The following is a 21,581-nucleotide window of genomic DNA, read 5'->3' on the forward strand; positions in this document are numbered from 1 at the left end:
GATTTATTACACTTTGCTTCATTGTGCTTCGCAGACACTACTTTTTTTTTTTTTTTTTTTTAACAAATTGAAGGTTTGTGGCCACCTTGTGTTTTGCTGAAAGTTTTCACTTTCCTCGTCTCAGGTTCTAAGGATTTGTTAACAAAATATGCCACATGATAATACAAATAAATGATACAAATATTTCTTAGAGAATTATCTAGCTTACTTTCAATATACTAAGATTAAAAGAAAAGAGAAATAGAAAGAGCAGAGGACACATCACGAATTGGGTTTTGGCAAACATCCAGACTTAATCAGTGCTGGGAAGTCCCGTGTCACAGAGCATCTGGAGTCCCCTTTGGGAAAGGTCAGCAAGGCAGCTCTGTGGGTGAGACTTCAAAGGTTGCAGTCAGGGGTTCCCATTTATAATCCCAGGATGGAAGCAAACTGATATCTTCATCCATCTATGACCAAATTGCAAACCTGGTTTCATGTTAATGCTGTTTGTTTTGTCTTGTAAAACTTGGAATGTTGTTAAGCCTGGGACTTGGTTGGCCAGGCCCCCTTCAGGGGCTCAACAATCTCAAGATTGCTCCCCCATCTTCCCTAACCTGCACTCACAGCAGGCAGTCACTCCCAGTCACTCCCAGTCAGGGCAGTGTCCAGGCAGGTTAGAAGCAAGGTCAGAGGCGTGCTATGCTTTGTCTCTGAAGCCTAAACAGACTATTCATTTAATTTCCCTAACACCCTGCATTATCAGTTAATGGTTAGCATTTTTTAGCAATAAAATACTCTAAAGTATGATATGTACGTTGTCTTTTAAAGATATCATGGCACACTTAATAGCTTACAGTATAGTGTAAACATAACTTTTACATGTGCTGGGAAACCAAAAAAAAATTCATATGGCCCTCCTTATTTTGATATTTGCTTAATTGTGGTAGTCTGAAACGGAACCAGCAATGTCTCTGAGTATGACTGTGCTGCCATATTAAACTCTGGTCCATGAAAATGGGATGTCTTCCCATTTACTTAGATCTTTGATCATTGATCTTTCAACATGTTTTTGTAGTTTTCAGTGTACTAATGTCACATTTTTTCCCTTCAATTTATCCCTAAAAATTTTTTTGTCATTTTTTGATGTTATTGTAAGTAGAATTGTTTTCTTTTTTTTTAACTCAAAATGCTTCTAATTTCTTTTTTTTACTTTTTATTGATGCATAGCTGAATTACAGTGTTATGTTACTCACTGTGCACCAAAGTGACTCAGTTATTTATTTATGTAAATTTTCATATTTACATAAACATTTATAAATTTTAAAATACAAATACTGTGATTATGTGAATATTTTGTATCCTTGTCCATTATGGTTTACCACAGGATATTGAATATAGTTCCCTGCGCTGTATAGGAGGGCTGTGTTGTTTATCTATTCTGTAAACACCAGTTTGCATCTGCTAATTCCAAACTCCCAATCCAACCCTCTCCCACCTTCCTCCCCTTAGACAACCACCAGTCTGTTCTCAATGTCTCAGATAGAATCGTTTTCTTAATTTCATTTCAGTTCGTTCATTGCTTGTCTATAGAAATACAATAGATTTTTGTATATCGATCTTGAATCCTGAAATCTCACTGAACTTTTAAAAATTAGTTTTTAGTGGTTTTCAATAGTTTTTAGTGGTTTCCATAGGATTTTCTTCCCTCATAGCTCAGTTGGTTGGAGAAGACAATGGCACCCCACTCTAGTACTCTTGCCTGGAAAATCCCGTGGATGGAGGAGCCTGGTGGGCTGCAGTCCATGGGGTTGCTAAGAGTCGGATACGACTGAGCAACTTCACTTTCACTTTTCACTTTCATGCATTGGAGAAGGAAATGGCAACCTACTCCAGTGTTCTTGCCTGGAGAATCCCAGGGACGGGGGAGCCTGGAGGGCTGCCGTCTATGGGGTCGCACAGAGTCGGAGACGACTGAAGCGACTTAGCAGCAGCAGCAGCAGCAGCAGCAGCTCAGTTGGTAAAGAATCTGCCTGCAATGCAGGAGACCCTGGTTCGCTTCCTGGGTGGGGAAGATCTGCTGGAGAAGGGATAGGCTATCCACTCCAGTATCCAAGGGCTTCCCTCGTGGCTCAGCTGGTAAAGAATCCGCCTGCAATGTGGGAGACCTGGGTTCGTCCCCTGGGTTGGGAAGATCCCCTAGAGAAGGGAAAGGCTACCCGCTCTAGAATTCTGGCCTGGAGAATTCCGTGGACTGTATAATCCATGGGTCACAAAGAGTCGGACACGACTGAGTGACTTTCACTTTCATAGGATTTTCTACATAGAAGATCATTTCATCTGCAAATAGATATAGTTTCACTTCTCCCTTTCCAGACTGGATGCCTTTTCCTTCTTTTTCTTGCCTAACTGTTCTAACTAGAACTTTCAGTACAGTGTTGACTAGAAGTGGTGTGGGCAGACACCCTTTTCTTTCTTCTGATTAGGGGGAAACCATTCATTCTTTCACCATTAAGCATGATGGGGTATTTCACTGATGTCCTTTATCAATTTGAGGAACTTCTAGTCTTGTCTTTTGAGTGCTTTTTTTCAGGAAAGGATGTTGGATTTTGCTAATTTTAGTTTTTGAGTCTTGAGGTGACCATATTGTTTTTCCTTTATTCTTTTCAGATGCTAAACCTTGCATTCCTCAGATAAATTTCACTTGGTAATGATATGTAATCTTTTACTATGCTGTTGGATTTGGTTTGCTAAAATTTTATTGAGGAATTTAAAGTCTATTTTTATAAGAGCTATTGTTAATCTCTAGTCTTTTTCTTATAGTATCTTTGTCTGATTTTGGTATCAGGGTAATATTAGCCTCATAGAATGAACTGGGAAAAATCTTCTCTTCCATTTTTTGGAAGAGTTTATGAAGAATTGGTATTAATTTTTCTTTAAATGTTTGATAAAATTCATCAGTGAAGTAATTGGGCCTTCAGCTAATTTTTGTGAGAAATTTTCACTCACTAATTCAATCTCTTTACTTGCTACAGGTCTATTGAAATTTTTAGGTCTTATTAAATCAGCTTTGGTAGTCTGTGTCTTTCTAGAAATTTGCCCACTTTCAGAACTTTCTGTTTTTTTAATGTGGATTTCAATTATTCTCTTGTCACTTGTTTTCAGCCTGAATAATCACTTTTAGTATTTCTTTTTTATAACTGTATTGAAGTATAGTTGATTCACAGTGTTGTATTAGTTTCAGGTGTATAGCATGGTGATTCAGTTATACATATACATATATTCATTCTTTCTCAGTTTCTTTTCCCATATAGGTTATTACAGAATACTAAGCAGAGTTCCCTGTGCTATACAATAGGTCCTTGTTGGTTATCTATTTTATATATAATAGTGTGTGCATGTTAATCTTAAACTCCTAATTTAGTATTTGCTCTATGGCAGGTCTGCTAGCAGTGAATTATCCCAGATTTTGTTTATCTAAGAATATTTTTATTTCACTTTCATTGTTGGGAGATAATTTTGTTATATATGATTCTTGGTAGACACCATTACCTCTGACCTCCATTATTTCTGATTAAAAGTCAGCTGTTAATCTTATTGGGCTTCCAATGAGTCATTTTTCTTTTCCTTCTTTTGACATTTTTGCTTTGTCTTTCAACAACTTTGACTATAATGTGGGAATGAATCTCTTTGCATTTATCTTACTTGCTTAAATTTCTTGGATGTTTACATTAATGTTTGTAATCAAATTTTGGACGTTTTCAACCATTATTTCTTTGAATATTTTCTACTCCTTCCTCTGCGGGCTCTCCTTTGGGCACTTTTACTATGCACATTTCAGTGAATATATTTCTCAGGTCTTCCATATTTCTCAGAGGCTCTGTTCCGTTTTCTTCATTTCTCCCCTCTCTGCTCTTCAGATTGTATAATTTCCACTGACCTGTATTCAAGTTCATGGAGTCTTCTTCCAGCTCACGTCTATTACTGAGACCTCTAGTGGATTTTTCATTTGTTTTTGTACTTTTGGGCTATGGAATTCAGTTTTTTTCTTTTTCATTTTTGGTTTCTATTACTTTCTTAATGCTATTTGACACTGTTCTTATACTCCCCTTTAGTTCTTTAGACGTGGTTTCCTTCTGTTATTTCAAGGTATCTTTAATAGCTGGTTAGAAATTTTTGTCTACTAAGCCTAGCATCTGGGCCTCTTCAAAGGTAATATCTGTTGCCTGCTTACTTTCCTGTGCATGGATTACATTTCTTTTCATGTCTCAGTAATTTTTCTTGAAACTGGACATTTTAGATACTACATTGAAGAAACTCTGGATATTGGTTATTGGTCCTCCCAGACCTTGTTGTGCTATTGTTTGCTTGTTTACCTGTTTATTTGTCTCATGACCTGGCTGCACTGTTTTAATAAATTTTATGTGCCCTGCAGCATGCAGCTGCTGATATTGCCCCTTGATCATAGCCTTGGGCATAGGCATAGTCACTGGGGCCACACAGCTCCACCTCCCCCACCAGAACAGTCGGATTAGCCAGGTTCTCTTTGTCTCTTTCTCTGGTTTTACTGCGAAGTCCTAGCTATTCTGCCGCTATTGGTATCACACCCAATTAGCTTTCACTAGCTGCTAGCTGATTGCTGTATTGTTTTTGATAATGCTCTGGGGTACAAGTTGTCCACAGCCTGACCCAGTTAAATTCTGGACCCTTCACAGGGGCAGGGTGTTACCAGTATTTGAAGCTTGCTCAGGCTTCTCTGGTGGCTCAGATGGTAAAGATTCCGCCTGTAATGTGGGACACCTGGGTTCAGTCCCTGGGTTGGGAAGATCCCCTGGAGGAGGGCACGACAACCCACTCCAGTAGTCTGGCCTGGAGAATCCCCATGGACAGAGGAGCCTGGCGGGCTGCAGTCAATGGGGTTGCAAAGAGTCAGACATGGCTGAGTGACGAAGCACAGCGCAGCACAGATCCCGGAAGTGCTCTAGCTGTCTCTTCCCTGGTTCTCTCTGTCACACTTCTAGTTGGCTTACTATTTCACTTGTTGCTTACTGGCATTGTGGAGCTACTGGTCTCCTCTTAATTGCTCACTACCAACATTTCTACTGTTTTTGACAATGCCCTTAGTCATGAACTTCCTCATGCTCCATTCCAAATAAAGTTAGTCCTCTTAGGGTGCTCTCAGTCCTACCTCCCCTTCTGGGAAGACCCCTGCAGCACCGCCCTGGAACTAGGAGCAGGGTTTTCCACTTCTGGAGTGACACTTTTGGTGTACAAACAGGTCAGTGAATAGGGATAGGGCCCTACTCTTCTTGGCTTTTCCCTTTCAGCATAGAACGTCTTCCCTACAAGCAAACCAGGGAAGGGGTTACTAGGGTACAGCATTCTTGGTTTTCCATACTTGGGGTAGAGGCTCCACTCTAGGAGTGAGGACTGGATGTGTAAAGGGAGTTCCCTGCCTGAAACAGATTTTGTGCAACACAGAGTTACATGGTATGGGAGATGCCAATGGCCTGCCTTTCCCAGGGTGAAACTATACTCCTAGACTGGAAGCTGAGGACACAAGGAATCTCTGTCTTTTAAGTGGTAAAGCATCCATCACACTAAGATGGGGAAGGAATGGGAGAGGGTTGTGGCTCAAATGTATAGACTTTCACAATTCTTGCAAGAATTAGTATATTTTCTCCATTTGTTGTATTGAGCTTAGGACAGTTTCCAGATATCTCATTTTATTATTGAAGTATTTTGTTGTTGGTGGGGGTGTTGTTTAGTTGGTGGGCGTGTCTAACTCTTTGTGACCCCGTGGACTACAGCACGCCAGGCCTCTCTGTTCCTCACCATCTCCTGAAGTTTGCCAAGTGCGTGTCCGTTGCATCAGTGATGCCATCCAGCTGTCTCATCCTCTGATGCCCTCTTCTCCTTCTTTATTGAAGTATAGTTGGTTTACATTGTTGTGTTAGTTTCAGGTATACAACAAAGTGATTCAGTAATACTTTTTCAGATTTTTTCCATTATAAGTTATTACAAGATATTTAATGTAGTTTCCTATGATATAACTCAGTCCTTATTGTCCAGATCATTTAAATGGTTTGTTTAGAAAATAATCTTCACCAGTTAAATGGTTGTTTTGCTGAGGAATCGTCTTTCTACTCTCCCTGTGAAATACACGCTGACAAAATTGTTGTCATATGAAGAGGGGACGATGCAGTTAGAATCATAGCAAACGTTGTGCAAATCAACCAATTCTAAAAAAATCATCGTTTTCTGTTTTTGGCTGTTTGTGGTATTTGTCAGTTTTTAACTTTTGAACTTTTTTATACTGTGTCCTTTCTAATTGTAGATCAACATTCCATTGTATACCTGGTTTAGTATTTTTAATTTTTCTATCTTCCTCAAGTCGGTCCTAAATTGTATAAGCTTCCTCCTTGGGGTAAGAGGGGCAGCAGTGTGATCAGGTTCAGGCTGACTTTCCTGCGCTCCCGTGTTCTACTTCCTGTATTCATGAATTTTTACCATGTCAGCATAGCTCCTGTCCTTCATTTCCGTACTTCATTTAAATTGCTTTTTTAACTTAAACGGTAGACCTTGTATGTCTCTAGAGTCACTGGCTTGGTGTGGCGCTTGCATCTTTATAAATGGCCGTGTGTGGGCACATGGCCTGGGGGCTTCACCCTGCAGACACGGCATGGGGTGGGCTCTGGCGAGGGGACAGAGCAGGCTGAACGAGGCACTGAGGGTGGCAGGAGGCCAGGGTGGTGGTGGTGGGAATCTGGGCACGCCAACACCTTCCCACACCTCCCAAAGAGGTTCTGAACTTCCAGGGGTCAGTAGGGCCTTCTTTCTTGCACCTCCAGGGCCGGGCAATCACCGTGGACACTGCAGGCTGAAGAGTGGGGGGCATGTGACCTTCTGTCTTTCAGCACTGCTTTAAAGGACACTGCATCTGGCTGACACCTGACATTCTCAAACGAGATGGCAACTGGGGTGCCTGGAGTCCCTTCGGCTCCTGCTCGCGTACCTGCGGCACAGGTGTGAAGTTCAGGACCCGTCAGTGCGACAACCCACAGTGAGTTTGCCCTGATGTCTCCCAGTCTTCCTGGGTGGCAGCGGTGGTCCCCAAGGGCCCTTGCTAGCCTACTCTATCCCGCAAGGCCCCACAGATGTCAGTTCAGGCGAGGGTGTGAGAGCAGGCAAACCTGGCCCCTTCTCATCCTCCCTGGGAGGGACCGAGACTTAGGAAGGGGAGGGCTCACAGTCTGCTGGGGGCAGAGCCAGCCCTGGAGACTCGGCAACCTGGTCTCCTTCCTCCTGGCCTGCATCCTACTCTAGACCCTAACCTGCTCTGCTCTTGCTGGTTGAGGGCATCAAGACACAAGGTGGAACAGAGATGAGGCAGTGGGGATAAAGAGAAAGGCTCTCTTGGGCTCTGGGAGGCTGAGAGCCTGAGCAGGAGAGCAAATGATTGCAATCAGGTGAGAGGCAGGGTCAAGTGGCATGCCACCCATGCCCAGCTGCCCAAAAGGAGAAAGCCCGGAGAGGTGTCCGAAGGCCCACCAGGCTCCCACCTCCACCCACGCGCCCTGTCCTGCCTCCCAAGCAGGTCCCAGCCCCTGTGCTATCTTCAGAGCTCCCCTGGCAACTCTCAAGGAGGAGAGGAGCTCCCTGGGGCTAGTACACGAGCCTCACATACTTAAACTGACAAGACAGGAAGTTAGAAACTCAGAGGCTATGGGGTGCTGGGCAAGGACTTTCAGGTTCCGGTCCAGGATGCACCGTCAGAGGAGCAGATCTGGCCTGACCTCCCCCTCGCCCCTCACCAGGCCCTGACTCCTCCTGGTGCCTGCCTGATGCCGGGCTCTTGGGGCTCAGGGGACTCAGCCCAGGTCTGGCCCTAGGGGAGACCATGTAGGTTGCAGTACTCTATCTTCTGTCCCTCCCCACATGTGCACTTTAGGGATATTTTCCCCCTCTGGCTGGTCCAGCTTTCTTAGGCAGCAAGGGTTGAAGGGCAGTTGTAACATGAACAAAACCGCCAGAACTACCTGCCAGCCCGTCTGTTCACAAACACTGTCGGGCCTGCCCAGCCCAGGCCAGCGCCCCCGTTCCCTCCACATCAGTGACCATCAGACAGCACAGATGTGCGCACGGAGCTCTGACCGTGGTTTGCTCGTGCCAGCCTGGCCTGCGTCAGCACCGGAGGGCCCCGCACACCAGGGCACCCCGTGGGCCTCCCCTTTCGTGTGTCCTCCTGGAGATAACGGCTGGGCCTCCCCCTGCCCCACCTTTAGTTGTTGCTCCCTGTGCTCGGGTTCTTCCTGGGACTCTGGGCCCAGTATGAAGGCTTCGGAGGCTCCCTGCTGGGCCCCTGCTCCCTGGCTTGAGCTCCCTCTGCGTTATCTGCAGAACTGCAGCTGGCAGCAGGAGCTCAAGCTCTCCAGTTTCTCTTCCTCCCGGGCCTCCCCTGTATTCTCCCACTCACGCTGTCTTTTGGGATTATCCCCGGTTTCTGTTTGAATATGTCTGTCTCCCGCCTAGGCGGGCCCCTTCCTGCTGTTTCTCGCTGCCCGATGCCCTGGGCTTCCCATACCTACACACCCAGGCCTGCACCCCTTCCTGGTAAAGCCCGAGCTGTTGTTGTCATCTGTCTGTCGTCCCATCAGGGGCCATGATGTCAATCTCAAAGTCACACTTTCTTTCATGGTCCCATTCAAACACCGAGCCTCTTGGTTCTTACTCCACAAATTTCTGCGATCGTTGTTTCCACTGACTTCCCCCAAGAACATGGCACTGTGCAAGGAGCCTCCTGGAAGCTAGCCCCTTCCATCGTCCACTCTGCAATGCGGCATGCTGTACACCCCCGTCACAGCAGAGCATGCCTTTTGCCCAAGACTCACGTGGGGCCTCAGGTTCTGCTTGCCTCTGTCACACCTGGCAGATGGCAACACTGAAGCCCCCCGCTCCTCCCAAGCTGCTGGCCTGCCATGCTCCAGCACCCTGACTTCCAGGGGCACTTGCTGGCCACCAGCCAGCGCCCTTCCAGTGGGGTTAGTGCTTTGTGGACTGGTGAGATTCTCAGCAAAGTAAGGAAATACAGAGGCACAGCCCAAGTTTTCTTGAGGCGGCGGGAACCTGGAGGTGTACCTGACACTTGTTGAGAACACCTCTAGCAGGATCCCACTGCTTCAGAATTACTCTGAGTTCTCACTGTGTGTGAGGCCCAGGTGGGGTGGATGTAGGGAAGGCTCACCCAGCTCCTCCATCCTGGGGCTTATGGCCGGGGGCGTGGCAGACCCTACACACCCTGTTACAGATCCCTGTTGGTCCACAGCCATAGCTACAGGAGCCGGGGTGGGGCCGGGGGTGCACAGGGGCTGCGTAGATGTTCCCTTCCCTTGGGGCCCCCAGGAGGATTACCAGCCTCTCCTGTACTGATGCACCAAGGCTCTGGGACAGGGCAGGGCTGGGTTCCTTCATTCAGCAGAGCTGCCCCCTCACCCCCAAGGCTCAGGGATCCCTGCAAATCCCACAGGCAGCACTCTTAAGTGCTGGCCTCTTCCTGGTGGCACCCTGTTGGAAGGCCTCTCTGCTTTCTCCTCCAGCCCAGCCAACGGGGGCCGCACCTGCTCGGGCCTTGCCTACGATTTCCAGCTCTGCAACGCGCAGGACTGCCCTGATGCGCTGGCTGACTTCCGCGAGGAGCAGTGCCGGCAGTGGGACCTGTACTTCGAGCATGGTGACGCTCAGCACCACTGGCTGCCCCACGAGCACCGGGACGGTGAGCCCCAGGGGGAGCGGGCACTCGGTGGAGGGGCCAGGGCTCCCGGGGCCACGGGCTGCCCCACGGGCACTGGGACGGTGAGCCCCAGGGGGAGCGGGCACTCGGTGGAGGGACCAGGGCTCCCGGGGCCACGGGCTGCCCCACGAGCACCGGGACGGTGAGCCCCAGGGGGAGCAGGCACTCGGTGGAGGGGCCAGGGCTCCCGGGGCCACGGGCTGCCCCACGGGCACCGGGACGGTGAGCCCCAGGGGGAGCGGGCACTCGGTGGAGGGACCAGGGCTCCCGGGGCCACGGGCTGCCCCACGAGCACCGGGACGGTGAGCCCCAGGGGGAGCAGGCACTCGGTGGAGGGGCCAGGGCTCCCGGGGCCACGGGCTGCCCCACGAGCACCGGGACGGTGAGCCCCAGGGGGAGCGGGCACTCGGTGGAGGGGCCAGGGCTCCCGGGGCCACGGGCTGCCCCACGGGCACTGGGACGGTGAGCCCCAGGGGGAGCGGGCACTCGGTGGAGGGGCCAGGGCTCCCAGGGCCACCGGCTGCCCCACGGGCATCGGGAGGGTGAGCCCCGAGGTGAATGGGCACTCGGTGGAGGGGCCAGGGCTCCCTGGGCCACTGATTCTGCATGGGCGTGCCAGCAGAGCCCACGCTGGGCTGGGGGCTCATGGCAGAACTGCAGTCCCAGAAAATCCAGGGAACTGAGCCTGGCCAAGGATGCCGCAGAGAGGGAAGCTCCAGCTGGCCCCAGGCGCCTGCAGTTGCCCTCTGGTGGACAAGGCTGGCATTGCACCATTAGCCCCGCCCAGCCGCAGGACAGGGACAGGCCAGAGTTGTCCAAGGAATCAGGTTACCTTTGACCTCTCATCATTCAGTGAGAACTCTCCGTTCCAAGTGACTCGAACTGGTTTAAGCAGCAAAAGGCATTTGTTGGCTGCTGGGACTGAAGAGTCTGGTAGCTTCAGGCGTGAGAGTGTTTGTATTTCAACTGGATCCCACGCAGTTTCCGTTCTTTCCAGGCATCGAGCAGAGGGAGGCGGGGTCTGGGGCCTGCTTCGCTGTATCTGTTACCCCACTGGGCACCTGTTGCAAGCCCCACGCGTGCATGCCAGGAGAAGGTGCCAGAGCAGAGAGGACCCCCTGCCCCGAGGGGGACTGTGGTCTGGCAAAAAAATCAAATAATGATGAGGTGTCTCAGTGACTTCTGAGATAAATGCTGAGAAGGGAAGGTGCCTGGTACCCGAGACTGAAGCAAGGGGCATCTTATTTGGAGTTACAGAGGTGGCCTGGAAAAGGTCTTCAAGTAGAGACCTGGCAAACAGCCAGCTGCCCTTCCCCTGAATATGGGGTTCTCCAGGTAGGACCCCAGCGATCTGAGACCTGGCTGCACCCAAGCAGCCTGGCTCAGCTGGGGGAAGCTAAGTCCCGAACAACAGGGTCATGAAGCGTGTTGCTGTCACTACGCCTCTTTCCCCTTCTCCCCTGGCCCAGGGCAGACATATGGGGCGGGGGGCAGGTGAATCATAAGGAGACGCTCCTGGGTAGGAGTTTCTCTTTGCGAGGTGCTTCCCTTTAGCAAACTTAGGAAGGAAACTACAAGAAAGTGAGCAGTGCAGCCAGCCAGCCAACACCCCCCTGCTTCCCTTCCAGCCAAGGAGCGGTGTCACCTCTACTGTGAGTCCAAGGAGACTGGGGAGGTGGTATCCATGAAGCGCATGGTGCATGACGGGACACGCTGTTCCTACAAGGACGCCTTCAGCCTCTGCGTGCGTGGGGACTGCAGGGTGAGTGCCCCAGGAGCAGGGGCAGCGATGGCTCAGGGCCTCAGCTTTCTGGGGCTTCGGGAAGACTCACTGAGGTTAAGCATGCAAAGTACTGCAAACCACACCTCGATCAGGGCACACCCTCAGCAAATGTTGGTTCCCAGCCCCTACTCCCTGCTGTCCTCCTTCATGACGAGGGTTTTCAGACTTGAGTCTGAGGAGCCGCCTGAGGAGCTCAGGGCCCCACCTCAGAGATTCTGCTTGTGTGGGACGAGGCCGTGGCCCAGAGCACGAGTTTCGCCAGCGCCACAGCTGGCCCTAACGCGCTAGGTCCCTGAGGACCCCTTGTGAAGCACCGCCGTGCCCCTGCCCTCCACTGGGCACTGGACAGCTTACTCTTGCTCAGGGGAGCCCACTGTGGTTCTTGTCGGCTTGGTTTTTTGTAGAAACGGTGTGTTTTGTTACTGTGTTGTCTTTGGGTGTCACAGGAGACGGCCGTGGGGCCCACTCAGCATGTTATCAGCGGCGCGAGTGCAGGCCTGCCCCCTGTCTAGAAATAGCAGGGAGCCTCTGCAGCTTCTATTAATGTGGCAGACTGCAGTGTCAACGAGGCTGACTCCCTCTCGTCTCACCTTCCTGAGACGTGCGCATCCTCAGGCTACCTCTGGCAGAGAGCCTGCGGCAGGTCCCCTGGAGGAGGTGGAAGAGGCTGGAAGAACCGAGAAGTGGGGTGTTGCGCTGTCAGGGGAGAGCTCCGGGATTCTCTCCACACGTGTTTCAGTAGGACTGTAGCCAGCAGGGGTGGCAAGCCACGCAGTCTGCTCACACTCCAAGCACTCAACCAAGTATTAATACTTGAAAACAAAGACAGCAATGTCTCCTCTGTACTCGTGGGATTTTAATTAAGGGGGATGACACAGAGAAGTCAGTTGTCATTAAAGAAGAGCTAATTACTTTCATTTCCTGAGGGAAGAGCATGCTGTGCTGTGCACTAGGTTCAGTTAGGAGGCAGAAGGAGCAGGGGAAAGTCTGGGCCAAAGCTTTTATTGGGGTTTCCATAGTGGGAAAGGGGCGGCAGGCAGAATAAACAGCTTGGGGTTGGCCAGTTTGAATAATTCTCTAAGACTGCATTGCCAGAAACTGGCTTTGTAGCCCCTTCGTAGTCTAGAGACCCAGCCCTCGAAGGTCTTTGTAAGACAAAAGTCAGAAGTCAAAGAGCAAAGGGAAAGGACGCAGTCTCACAAGAGGTGGTGATAGGAGGATCTTGAGGGGTGAACTGGCTCTGGGCTTCCTGGCAGCCAGGGCAAAGAGCGAAACCTGTGAAGCTACGGTGCACTCTAGAACAGGCAGGGAGCAGAGCAGCTAGAGGAGAGGCTGTCTTCCCTGCTGAGTGTGGTCATGGGTGTGAGCATGGCCTCAGGCAGTGTGCTCAGACCCCGGGTCTGCTCCGCACAGAGCTCTGTGGCTGGGAATGGTGCGCTGTCTCAGGGCTGTAGCGAGTAAAGGGACCGGAATGTGTTCCTGCCTCGACCAGGTGGAAGGCAAGGAAACATCCCTGCTCTGTGTGGAACGATTTTTAATACTAGAGTGGACAGTGTTGAGGGGATGCATTGAGAGAATGAAGGCAGAAGCAGTCCTACCAGCTCTTGTGTCGTGCCCACACGCCCCCAGACAAACTGAAGAGGACACCATTCCTGGGAGCAGTGTGAGGGAGGGACCTGCAGGCCAAAGCTCTGGGGGGAGCCCCGGAGGGCTGCTGCATGGGTGCCCGGGAAACGGGCAGAGGCCACCTCTGACTCATGTTCACGAGGACGCCAGTGTGCTGTGCCGGGGCAGCCTCGGGACTAAGGCCTGGTAGCTCAGCTGGTAAACGATCCACCTGCAATGCCAGAGACCCCGGTTCAATTCCTGGGTCAGGAAGATCCACTGGAGAAGGGATAGGCTGCCCCCTCCAGTATTCTTGGGCTTCCCTTGTTGCTCTGCTGGTAAAGAATCCGCCTGCAGTGTGGGAGACCTGGGTTCTGTTCCTGGGCTGGGAAGATCCCCTGGAGAAGGGAAAGGCTACCCACTCCAGTGTTCTGGCCTGGAGAGCTCCATGGACGGTATCGTCCATGGGGTCACAAAGAGTCAGACACGACCGAGCGACTTGCACGCGAGGCTCTGCAGAGTCCTCTGCAGGCCACAGTGTCCAGATGCGTGGGTGAGTGAGCAGGGGTAGGCTGGTCCTTGGGTGGGTGTGTCTTGCTGATCCCGTTCGCGATGCCAATTGTCTTGCTCTTCACACTGTCCGCACCGTTCCCTGAAACCAAGGTAGGCAAGGCACGAGCTAGGAGGCTGGAAGGAGACTCGAGGAGCTGCTGGAACTGCAGACACATTTATTCTCGCCTGGCTGACGCGGCAGCCATAGCAGCAGACGTAACATAACACAACATAAGTGCACACAGTGTCTCTCCTGGCTGACACAGCCACTGTAGCAGTGTTCACACTGTTCTCTGTCCTCTTGTGGCTGACCCAAGGGACACAGCCGTGAGGCAGCAGTCACACCGCCGCTTTTTACGTGGAGCTCGCATATCCCTACAGCCCAAAACTCGCGGCCAAGCAAGCACCTCTTGATGCGCATGTGCAGGGCTACAAATGCGCTCAGCTGTTACACGGTCATTATTTACAAAATGTGGGGTGAGAGAGCCTGCACACGCTGACTGGGCCAATTTGCGCTCCCCCTGCAGTGGGCACACAGGGTCTTTCTTGTTCCAAAGCCCCCTCTCCTTCCTCTGCGTCAGGGACTGCCCACACCTGGGCTGCCGAGGGAGCAGGGTCTCAGCGGGCACCACATTTCCCCCACCCCTCTGCAGAAGGTGGGCTGTGACGGGGTGATCGGCTCCAGCAAGCAGGAGGACAAGTGTGGTGTGTGCGGAGGGGACAACTCACACTGCAAGGTGGTCAAGGGCACGTTCACGCGCGCACCCAAGAAGCTTGGTGAGTGCGCCCCTCCCTCCCCCTGCCCAGAGGCCCCGGCCTGAGTGTCTGTAGCGCCTGAGTGGGGGCTGTCTGGGAAGAGGGGCTCTAAGTCTGGGAAGGTGAGGTGGAGAGGCAATCTTAGGGGTCGCTGTGTCAGCCCCAGGCTGGGTGGGGACGAGGAGATGCCAGGGTGTGGGGTGCACAAGGTGAGTCTTCAATGCCTTTGTTTGAGGGCTCCCTCCCCAGCTCTCCAAGGCTTTCTAGCCACCACTGGCCTCCCTTGCTCTCTGCTCCACCACTGCCGCCCCCAGGCGCCTGTGAACAGGACCTTTGATGAGCTAGCCAGTGCAGCCTGTGGCCCAGGGAAACGTAGGCCTGTCCCAACAGGGCCACAGGAAATTTGGCACTGGGGAACTTGGGGTCCCTGGCCAAGGTGGGCTCTGGGAAAACAGCCCTCTGGATGAACCTCCTTCCAGAGTGGTCCCTCCACCTGGCTTCGGGGCTCTGGGGGGCCTGTGGCAGCTGACTGCTCTGCCTCTAACTGAAATGGGGAGACGCCACTTTGGTGGGCTTCCCACGTCCTCACTGGTAAAGAAGCTACCTGGCAGTGAGAAGATGCAGGAGGTGAGCGCTCCATCCCTGGGTCAGGAAGATCCCCTGGAGAAGGGCATGGCAACCCACTCCAGTATTCTGGCCTGGAGAAACCCCAGGGACAGAGGGTTCTGGTGGGCTGTATAGTCCGTGGGGTCACACAGAGCTGCACACGCAGTGACGGCACACACGCAAGCGCTTTGGCTCAGCTCTTTTGGAAGAAAGGCCTGGAGCAAACCTGCCAGACTCCACTCAGAGCTGGTGCGGGGCTGCTGCCAGCTGGCTGCTGCACAGTGCCATGTGAGCAGGCTGTCTTGTGTTTAGGGATTAGCTGCTGAGGTCCGGGGAGACCGAGCAGTTTGCTGAAGGCCTCTCTCCTGGTTGTGGCATCTTAGCTCCATGCGGGGCATGACTCCAGGGCTGCTCTTGAGGACACCCACCAAGTTTCCAACGGAAGAGGTTGAAGAAGCAGTGGGATTTGAAAATGAGCCGGAGGACTGTTGCTGTCTGGGATACACTAGCCTTCCCATGGGTCCCTCTCTCAGTGGGCAGTCAGAGCCCGTCAAACACTGGGCCTCTGGAACCAGCATCGAGGGCAAGGCCCTCCTCACATTGTCCGCATTTGACAGCCTCGCCCTTCTCTCTTGTCCCAACCAAGGTTACATCAAGATGTTTGAGATCCCGGCAGGAGCCAGACACCTGCTAATCCAGGAAGCAGACGCCACCAGCCATCACCTGGGTGAGTGCCGGAGCCAGACAACGCAGGGGCTCCACAGCCTGACTCTTCTGGGGGTCGGGGGCCTGACCGGGAGGCATGGGCTGCAGCCCTATCTCCTCTGTCCCTGGCTTGGCCCAGCTGATGGGTGGATCTCCCCTTTAGCACTTTCCCAGTGGAGAGGCCACCGGGTTGGGATCAGAGGGCTTCCCTCGCAGCAGTTTTGGAGGGGCCTTTGTCTAAGACATGCCGTCCCTCCCGCCTCGAGGTCGAAGGGGAGGCCCCCTGCCCACTGGAAGGCAGCAAGGTCCACCAGCAGCGGGTGCCGAGGCCAGCTGGCAGAGCGGCCCCCATGGTGCAGCTGTATATTTTCATTTAGTTTCATTTTAAACCCAAGTGGTCCTTTGGGAATAGAGATTCCTTGCATCTCTTGGAAATTTGGATGGTCTGACAACTCGGGGCGCCCCTTCTCACATGGCAGCCCCTGTGGCGCTGTGCTCCTGCAGGCTGCCTGGAACCCCTCACAGGGGTTCATTCACCCACACCGCCGCAAGCTGCAGGGCCAAAGTAGGAAGTGAGGCTGGGGGTCAGTGAGGGGGCCCTGCACAAGTCCTTTCTCCTAGTTTGGGTCCCATCTTCTTCCCTGTGCCCTGGAGGCCAAACTGGGTCAGGGGTTCCATGACTGCAGGCATCTAGCACCCCCGCTGATGTGAGCAAACACCACTTTTTAAAATGCAAATATTTCTTCCTTGTTTTTAGAGGAGACTTTTATGTTGCTGTCCCCACATGGACAGCCAGTACTCCTTGTCTTAAGTAGGAGGCAAGTATAAAAGCCAATCCCTTAAAAAAAAAAGACACTTCTACCTAAACATCGTTTCCTGTCCAGGGCCATCCCTGCATACAAGGAGGGAGGGTTAGTGACAAGCTGGGGACCTCCTGGCACTTAGAACGGCTCTCAAGGGAGTCTAGGAAACTTGTGCAGGAAACAGTTTTCTCACTGTTATCCTGTGATTTTTGTGCCCAGTCTGTGGGCTCCCTGCTAAGATCTTCCAGCAGCCCCCCAGTAGCCGCTTTCCACACTGGCAAGTGTGGGGCTTTGTGACCAGCGGATTCTCATCTCCTGTACATTCTTTGTGGATGCATAGTGGGCTGGGTGGGCCCCGAGTCAGGTCAGGCCTCTTTAGGATGAAGGGGACTGGTGGGGTACCAGGCTGAGCCATAGTTATCAGCAGGGTGGGAGGGTGTGTGGGATGCATGCTCACCCCAGGGTAGGAAGCCCTGGTGTCCAGCAGGTACCCCTCACCCGGGGAGCTGGGTCAGGGAGGGCAGTGGCTCTGGGAGCCCCCTGAGTGCTCCAAGTAGACGGCAGGGACGTGGCCCTGGTGGCTGCTAGGTCCCTACCATGGAGCCTCTCCTCCAGGCCCTGAGAGGCAGATCCAGGAAAGAGCCCCAGACCCGGCAGAAGGGCGGCTTAGAGGGAAACCTAGGCCCAGCGCAGAGGCAAAGGACAAGGCAGGTTCCCAAGGCGGCTTGGGCTGTCAGTGGGACTGATGGGCCCCTGGAGGAAGACAACGGGCTCTGCTCCCCACAACTCCCCCAACCTGTTCAAACTAGTGAACCCTGCTGACCTCCCACGCTTCTGCCCCCGGGTGATCATGGCTGTCTTCCGTCCTTCTGTCTTTTATCGTTCAGCCGTCAAAAACCTGGAGACGGGCAAGTTCATTTTAAATGAGGAGAATGACGTGGATCCCAACTCCAAGACCTTCATCGCCATGGGTGTGGAGTGGGAGTACCGGGATGAGGACGGCCGGGAGACGCTGCAGACCATGGGCCCCCTGCACGGCACCATCACTGTGCTGGTACGTCAGGCAGGGGCCAGGCCCGCCGCCTCTTGCAGCGTGAGGCCGGTGAGGCCGGTGAGGCCGGTGAGGCCGGTGGCTGCTGGGGAAGGGGTCAGGCGGTGCCTGGGAGCCCTGAGCTTCCCTGCAGCCTTTGGGCCATGTTCTGCACGGCCCCTCTGGCCTGACCTTTGAGCTGAGGCCCTCCGTCTCTGTGTCAGAGTGAGGAGCATGCATGGAGCCACCGGTCTGGCGCTGGGCCCTGTGTCCCTGGGCAACCAGAGACAAAATCCCCTGTAAGCATTTAGGTTTCTCCTCCATAAACAACTCTGGGCGACATTCACGGCCACCTCTCATCATGCTTATTCTTGTCTGCTACTGCATTCAAACCCTGGAACTCCCTGGGGGCGACCAATGGGGCTCCAGGAAATTGGACTGCTAGACCCAGGTCACACTAAGACTTTGTCTCTGAGCAGCACTGGACCCCGGGTCCCCTGAGTCCAGGACCATAGGCTGCTCCTGGTGGTGGGAACACAGAGGGGGTTTGATTTCCTAATTTACTTCTAAAAAATTAATTTCAATTGCATATGCAATATATTTGATCAGTAAAAAAAAATTAAAACACTGCGGACAAGGCTCAGGTGCCTTTTGCCCCTCTGTGAAGGTGAGCACTCCGCGCTGGGGCTCAGCGCCCCACACCAGGGTGTGCAGCTGGGGGCTGGGGTGTTCACGCGCACTGTGCTCTGTTCACCTCGCCCGCTTGCACTGTCCATCCCCAGAGAGGCCTCTGCTGCCCTGCCTTTGTCGGTGCACACACAGTCGGGCCTCAGTCCTGCTGTTTCTGTGTTGGTAAATTCACCTACCAAAAGTATTTCTAATCTCCAAACGGGTACAGACACACCTCAGGAGAAATAGGTAGGCTTGGTTCCAGGCCACCGCAGTGAAGTGAATATCATAGTAATGCAAGTCGTGTGAATGTGTTTCTTTCCCAGTGCGTCTGTCACACTATCTGTAGTCTGTGAAATGTGTGATAGCCTCAGATCTAAACAACAATGTACATACCTCAATTAAAAAGCAAAAAGTCAACTACAATAATGACATCAAAGACTGCTTGGTCAGAGATCACCATAATAAAAGTAATAATGATTGTTCTGCTGAAAGAGTCATGTCCTGCTGAGACTTCCTTTTGGTTTCACGTTCAGAGGATGCACTGGCAAAATAACCACCCTGGGCTTCCCTGGTGGCTCAGACTATAAAGAATCTGCCTGCAATGCAGGAGACCTGGGTTTCATCCCTGGGTTGGGAAGATCCCCTGGAGGAGGGCATGGCAGCCCACTCCAGTATTCTTGCCTGGAGAATCCCCTGGACAGAGGAGCCTGGTGGGCTACAGTCCACGGGGTCACAGAGTCGGACACGCCTGAACAGCAAACGCACAGCACACTTAGTAAGCAAGAAATAAGGAAGTTTATTACATTAGTAGTAAGTTACAGTATGAGGACAAGTAACATAGTAAGAAATTATTATACATACATCGCCTCAAGAAATATATATATATGATATATAAGTATATATTATACATTATAATATAATTATAATAAATAGTATACTATATTATAGTATATATTAGTATATTAAATATTTAATATATAATAATATATAAATATAATATATAAATTATATACTAATAAATATATAATATAATAAATATATATAAATAAATATAATATAAATATATATTAAATATATTAAATAAATATAAATAAATATATAAATATTATATATTTATATTTATAATAATTATTATACTATATAATTATCTTAATAATTATATAGTATATAATATTATTATATTAGATACTATATTATTATTTATTATATAATATCTATATATAAAATATAAATATAAAATATTTTATAAATATATAAAACAAAATATATGAATATATAGAATATATTATATAAAATATATAAATATAAATATTTTATAAATATATAAAATTTATGTAACTATCATATATATTACATACAATCACATAATATACATTAAATATAATATTTAATTCAATTACTATATAATATGATCACATTTTATATTATATAATATACATTATATATTATAATATTTTTATAATATATACCATAATGTTAATATAATATATAAATATATATATATTTGATATATATCACTAACTTGGGAGCCATCCAGATCTAATCTGGAGTTCCCAGTACATGGTCTAGCAAGATGCAAACGTATGCATCCATACTCAAGCTATGCTGGGCAGTCCCTGGAACAGCAGTCTGGACCCCCAGCTGAGGGGTTCTGGGCAGTTTGTCCCCCTAGGCCTCCCATCCCTCCTCTCACTGTTGAGACTTCAGAACCCTGTGCAAAGCAGTCCTCCGTTTATTTCAAGCCCCAAGCGCCTTCTGTGTGGAGACGCAGCTCGGGCTCTTATGTAAAGCCTTGTCTGCCTGTTCCTGAGTCTCAGAATGTCAGCAGATCCCTGGGAGAGGGCAGCTTCCCAAGGCCCAGGAAGCTTCGTGACTTACTCCCTTCCTTACCTGCTGGATCCCAAGATCTTTTGCCATTTCTGCTAGTCAGCAGCTTGGCATGTAACTCCTTTCAGGGTCTCTGTTTAGTCAGTAGCTTTCGAAGCCTTAACAAGACTGCTTCCATTAACTTGTCCGACAATAATGAAAACATTTGAAAGACTGTGGGAGTTACCGGAATGTGACCCAGAACGACACAAAGTGGCCAAATGCTGTTGACTCATGGCGCCAGTAGACTTGCCGCATGTGGGGCTGCCATAAACCTTTACGTTGTTGAAACATAGCGTCTGTGGAGCACAGTAAACCGAAGCGCCGCAAAGCGAGGTCTGCCTGTGCTCTCGGCGGAGCAGGCGAAGTGCGAGCGCCTGGCATGCTCCCAGCGGAGCGGAGCCAGGCGTGGTTCTGCTGCTTATTTCAGCCCCTACTGTAAACAGCGTCTTTTCACACTCTATTTACTGCCATGTTCTGCTTTTGGAGGATAATCTCACTGTGTAAAATGTCCCCAGTTGTGGTTGTGAAGTGTGTCTGGTGTCCCTCTGCATGGAGGCTGTGGGTTTGCCCCGTGGAGCGACAAGAACGCATGTGTGACTGAGCTTTGTCCAGGCACAAGTACCTGGGTGCTGGCTGTGAATCAACAGTGTGTACTGATCAAGGTGTCTAAACAGAAATGCACAGAGAATACGCTTATGTATAGGCTGTTGATGAAATGTCACGACCAGAGTTTCGCTGGCCCAGACGCTGTGTTCCCCTGTGAGCAGTGGTTCAGTACTGGCCGGTTCAGTGTTTGCTGGGACTTTCTAGAACCTGACTACCGGGAATAATGAGACTTGGCCAGGCGTGTTCCTCGGGCTGACCTTCCTAGCAGTCTCTGGGGGAGGGAGGTGGGGGGCGGGCATACTCACCCCTGTCTCCCGGGCAGGTCATCCCGGAGGGGGACGCCCGCATCTCGCTGACCTACAAGTACATGGTCCATGAAGACTCGCTCAATGTGGACGACAACAACGTCCTGGAGGACGACTCTGTGGGCTACGAGTGGGCCCTGAAGAAGTGGTCGCCCTGCTCCAAGCCCTGCGGTGGAGGTGAGGGGCCTTCTCAGAGCTGGGGCCCCAGAGGAGGGGGGGATGAGCAGGAAGGGTCTCCTGGGTGAGGCGCTTCCTTCAGCCCATGGTCTCTGCTGACTGCCTGGAGTGAGGGTTGGGCCAGCTATGAGAACACTGGACCCGAGCAGTGACCTTTGCCCAGGTAACAAGGGCCTAGCCCCGCCAGCGAGGTGGCAGAGAGTGGACAGGAAGGGCAGGTGCTCAGGGCCGCTGGCCAAAGGCAGCAGGGGGCATGTGTGGGGTTGCGTGACATCCACACTCACCTGCATCATCATGGAAGGAGGTCTGGCCTGACAGGAGGTCACTGTGAGGGTGGTTTGGATAG

At 51.1% G+C, this 21,581-nt stretch overlaps 1 protein-coding gene across 1 annotated transcript in view; it reads left to right on the forward strand.

Annotated features, from left to right (window-relative positions):
* ADAMTS2 (ADAM metallopeptidase with thrombospondin type 1 motif 2) overlaps positions 1-21,581 on the forward strand; it is a 261,969-nt gene that overhangs the window by 222,276 nt on the left and 18,112 nt on the right. The window contains exons 11-17 of the mRNA XM_052642795.1: positions 6,894-7,039; positions 9,573-9,748; positions 11,395-11,528; positions 14,360-14,483; positions 15,715-15,795; positions 17,464-17,630; positions 21,076-21,235. Of these exons, the coding sequence (XP_052498755.1) occupies positions 6,894-7,039; positions 9,573-9,748; positions 11,395-11,528; positions 14,360-14,483; positions 15,715-15,795; positions 17,464-17,630; positions 21,076-21,235 (988 nt within the window). The remainder of the gene's footprint in view (positions 1-6,893; positions 7,040-9,572; positions 9,749-11,394; positions 11,529-14,359; positions 14,484-15,714; positions 15,796-17,463; positions 17,631-21,075; positions 21,236-21,581) is intronic.

Source organism: Budorcas taxicolor, chromosome 7 (genome assembly GCF_023091745.1).
Source record: "Budorcas taxicolor isolate Tak-1 chromosome 7, Takin1.1, whole genome shotgun sequence".
Lineage (NCBI taxonomy): Eukaryota > Metazoa > Chordata > Mammalia > Artiodactyla > Bovidae > Budorcas > Budorcas taxicolor.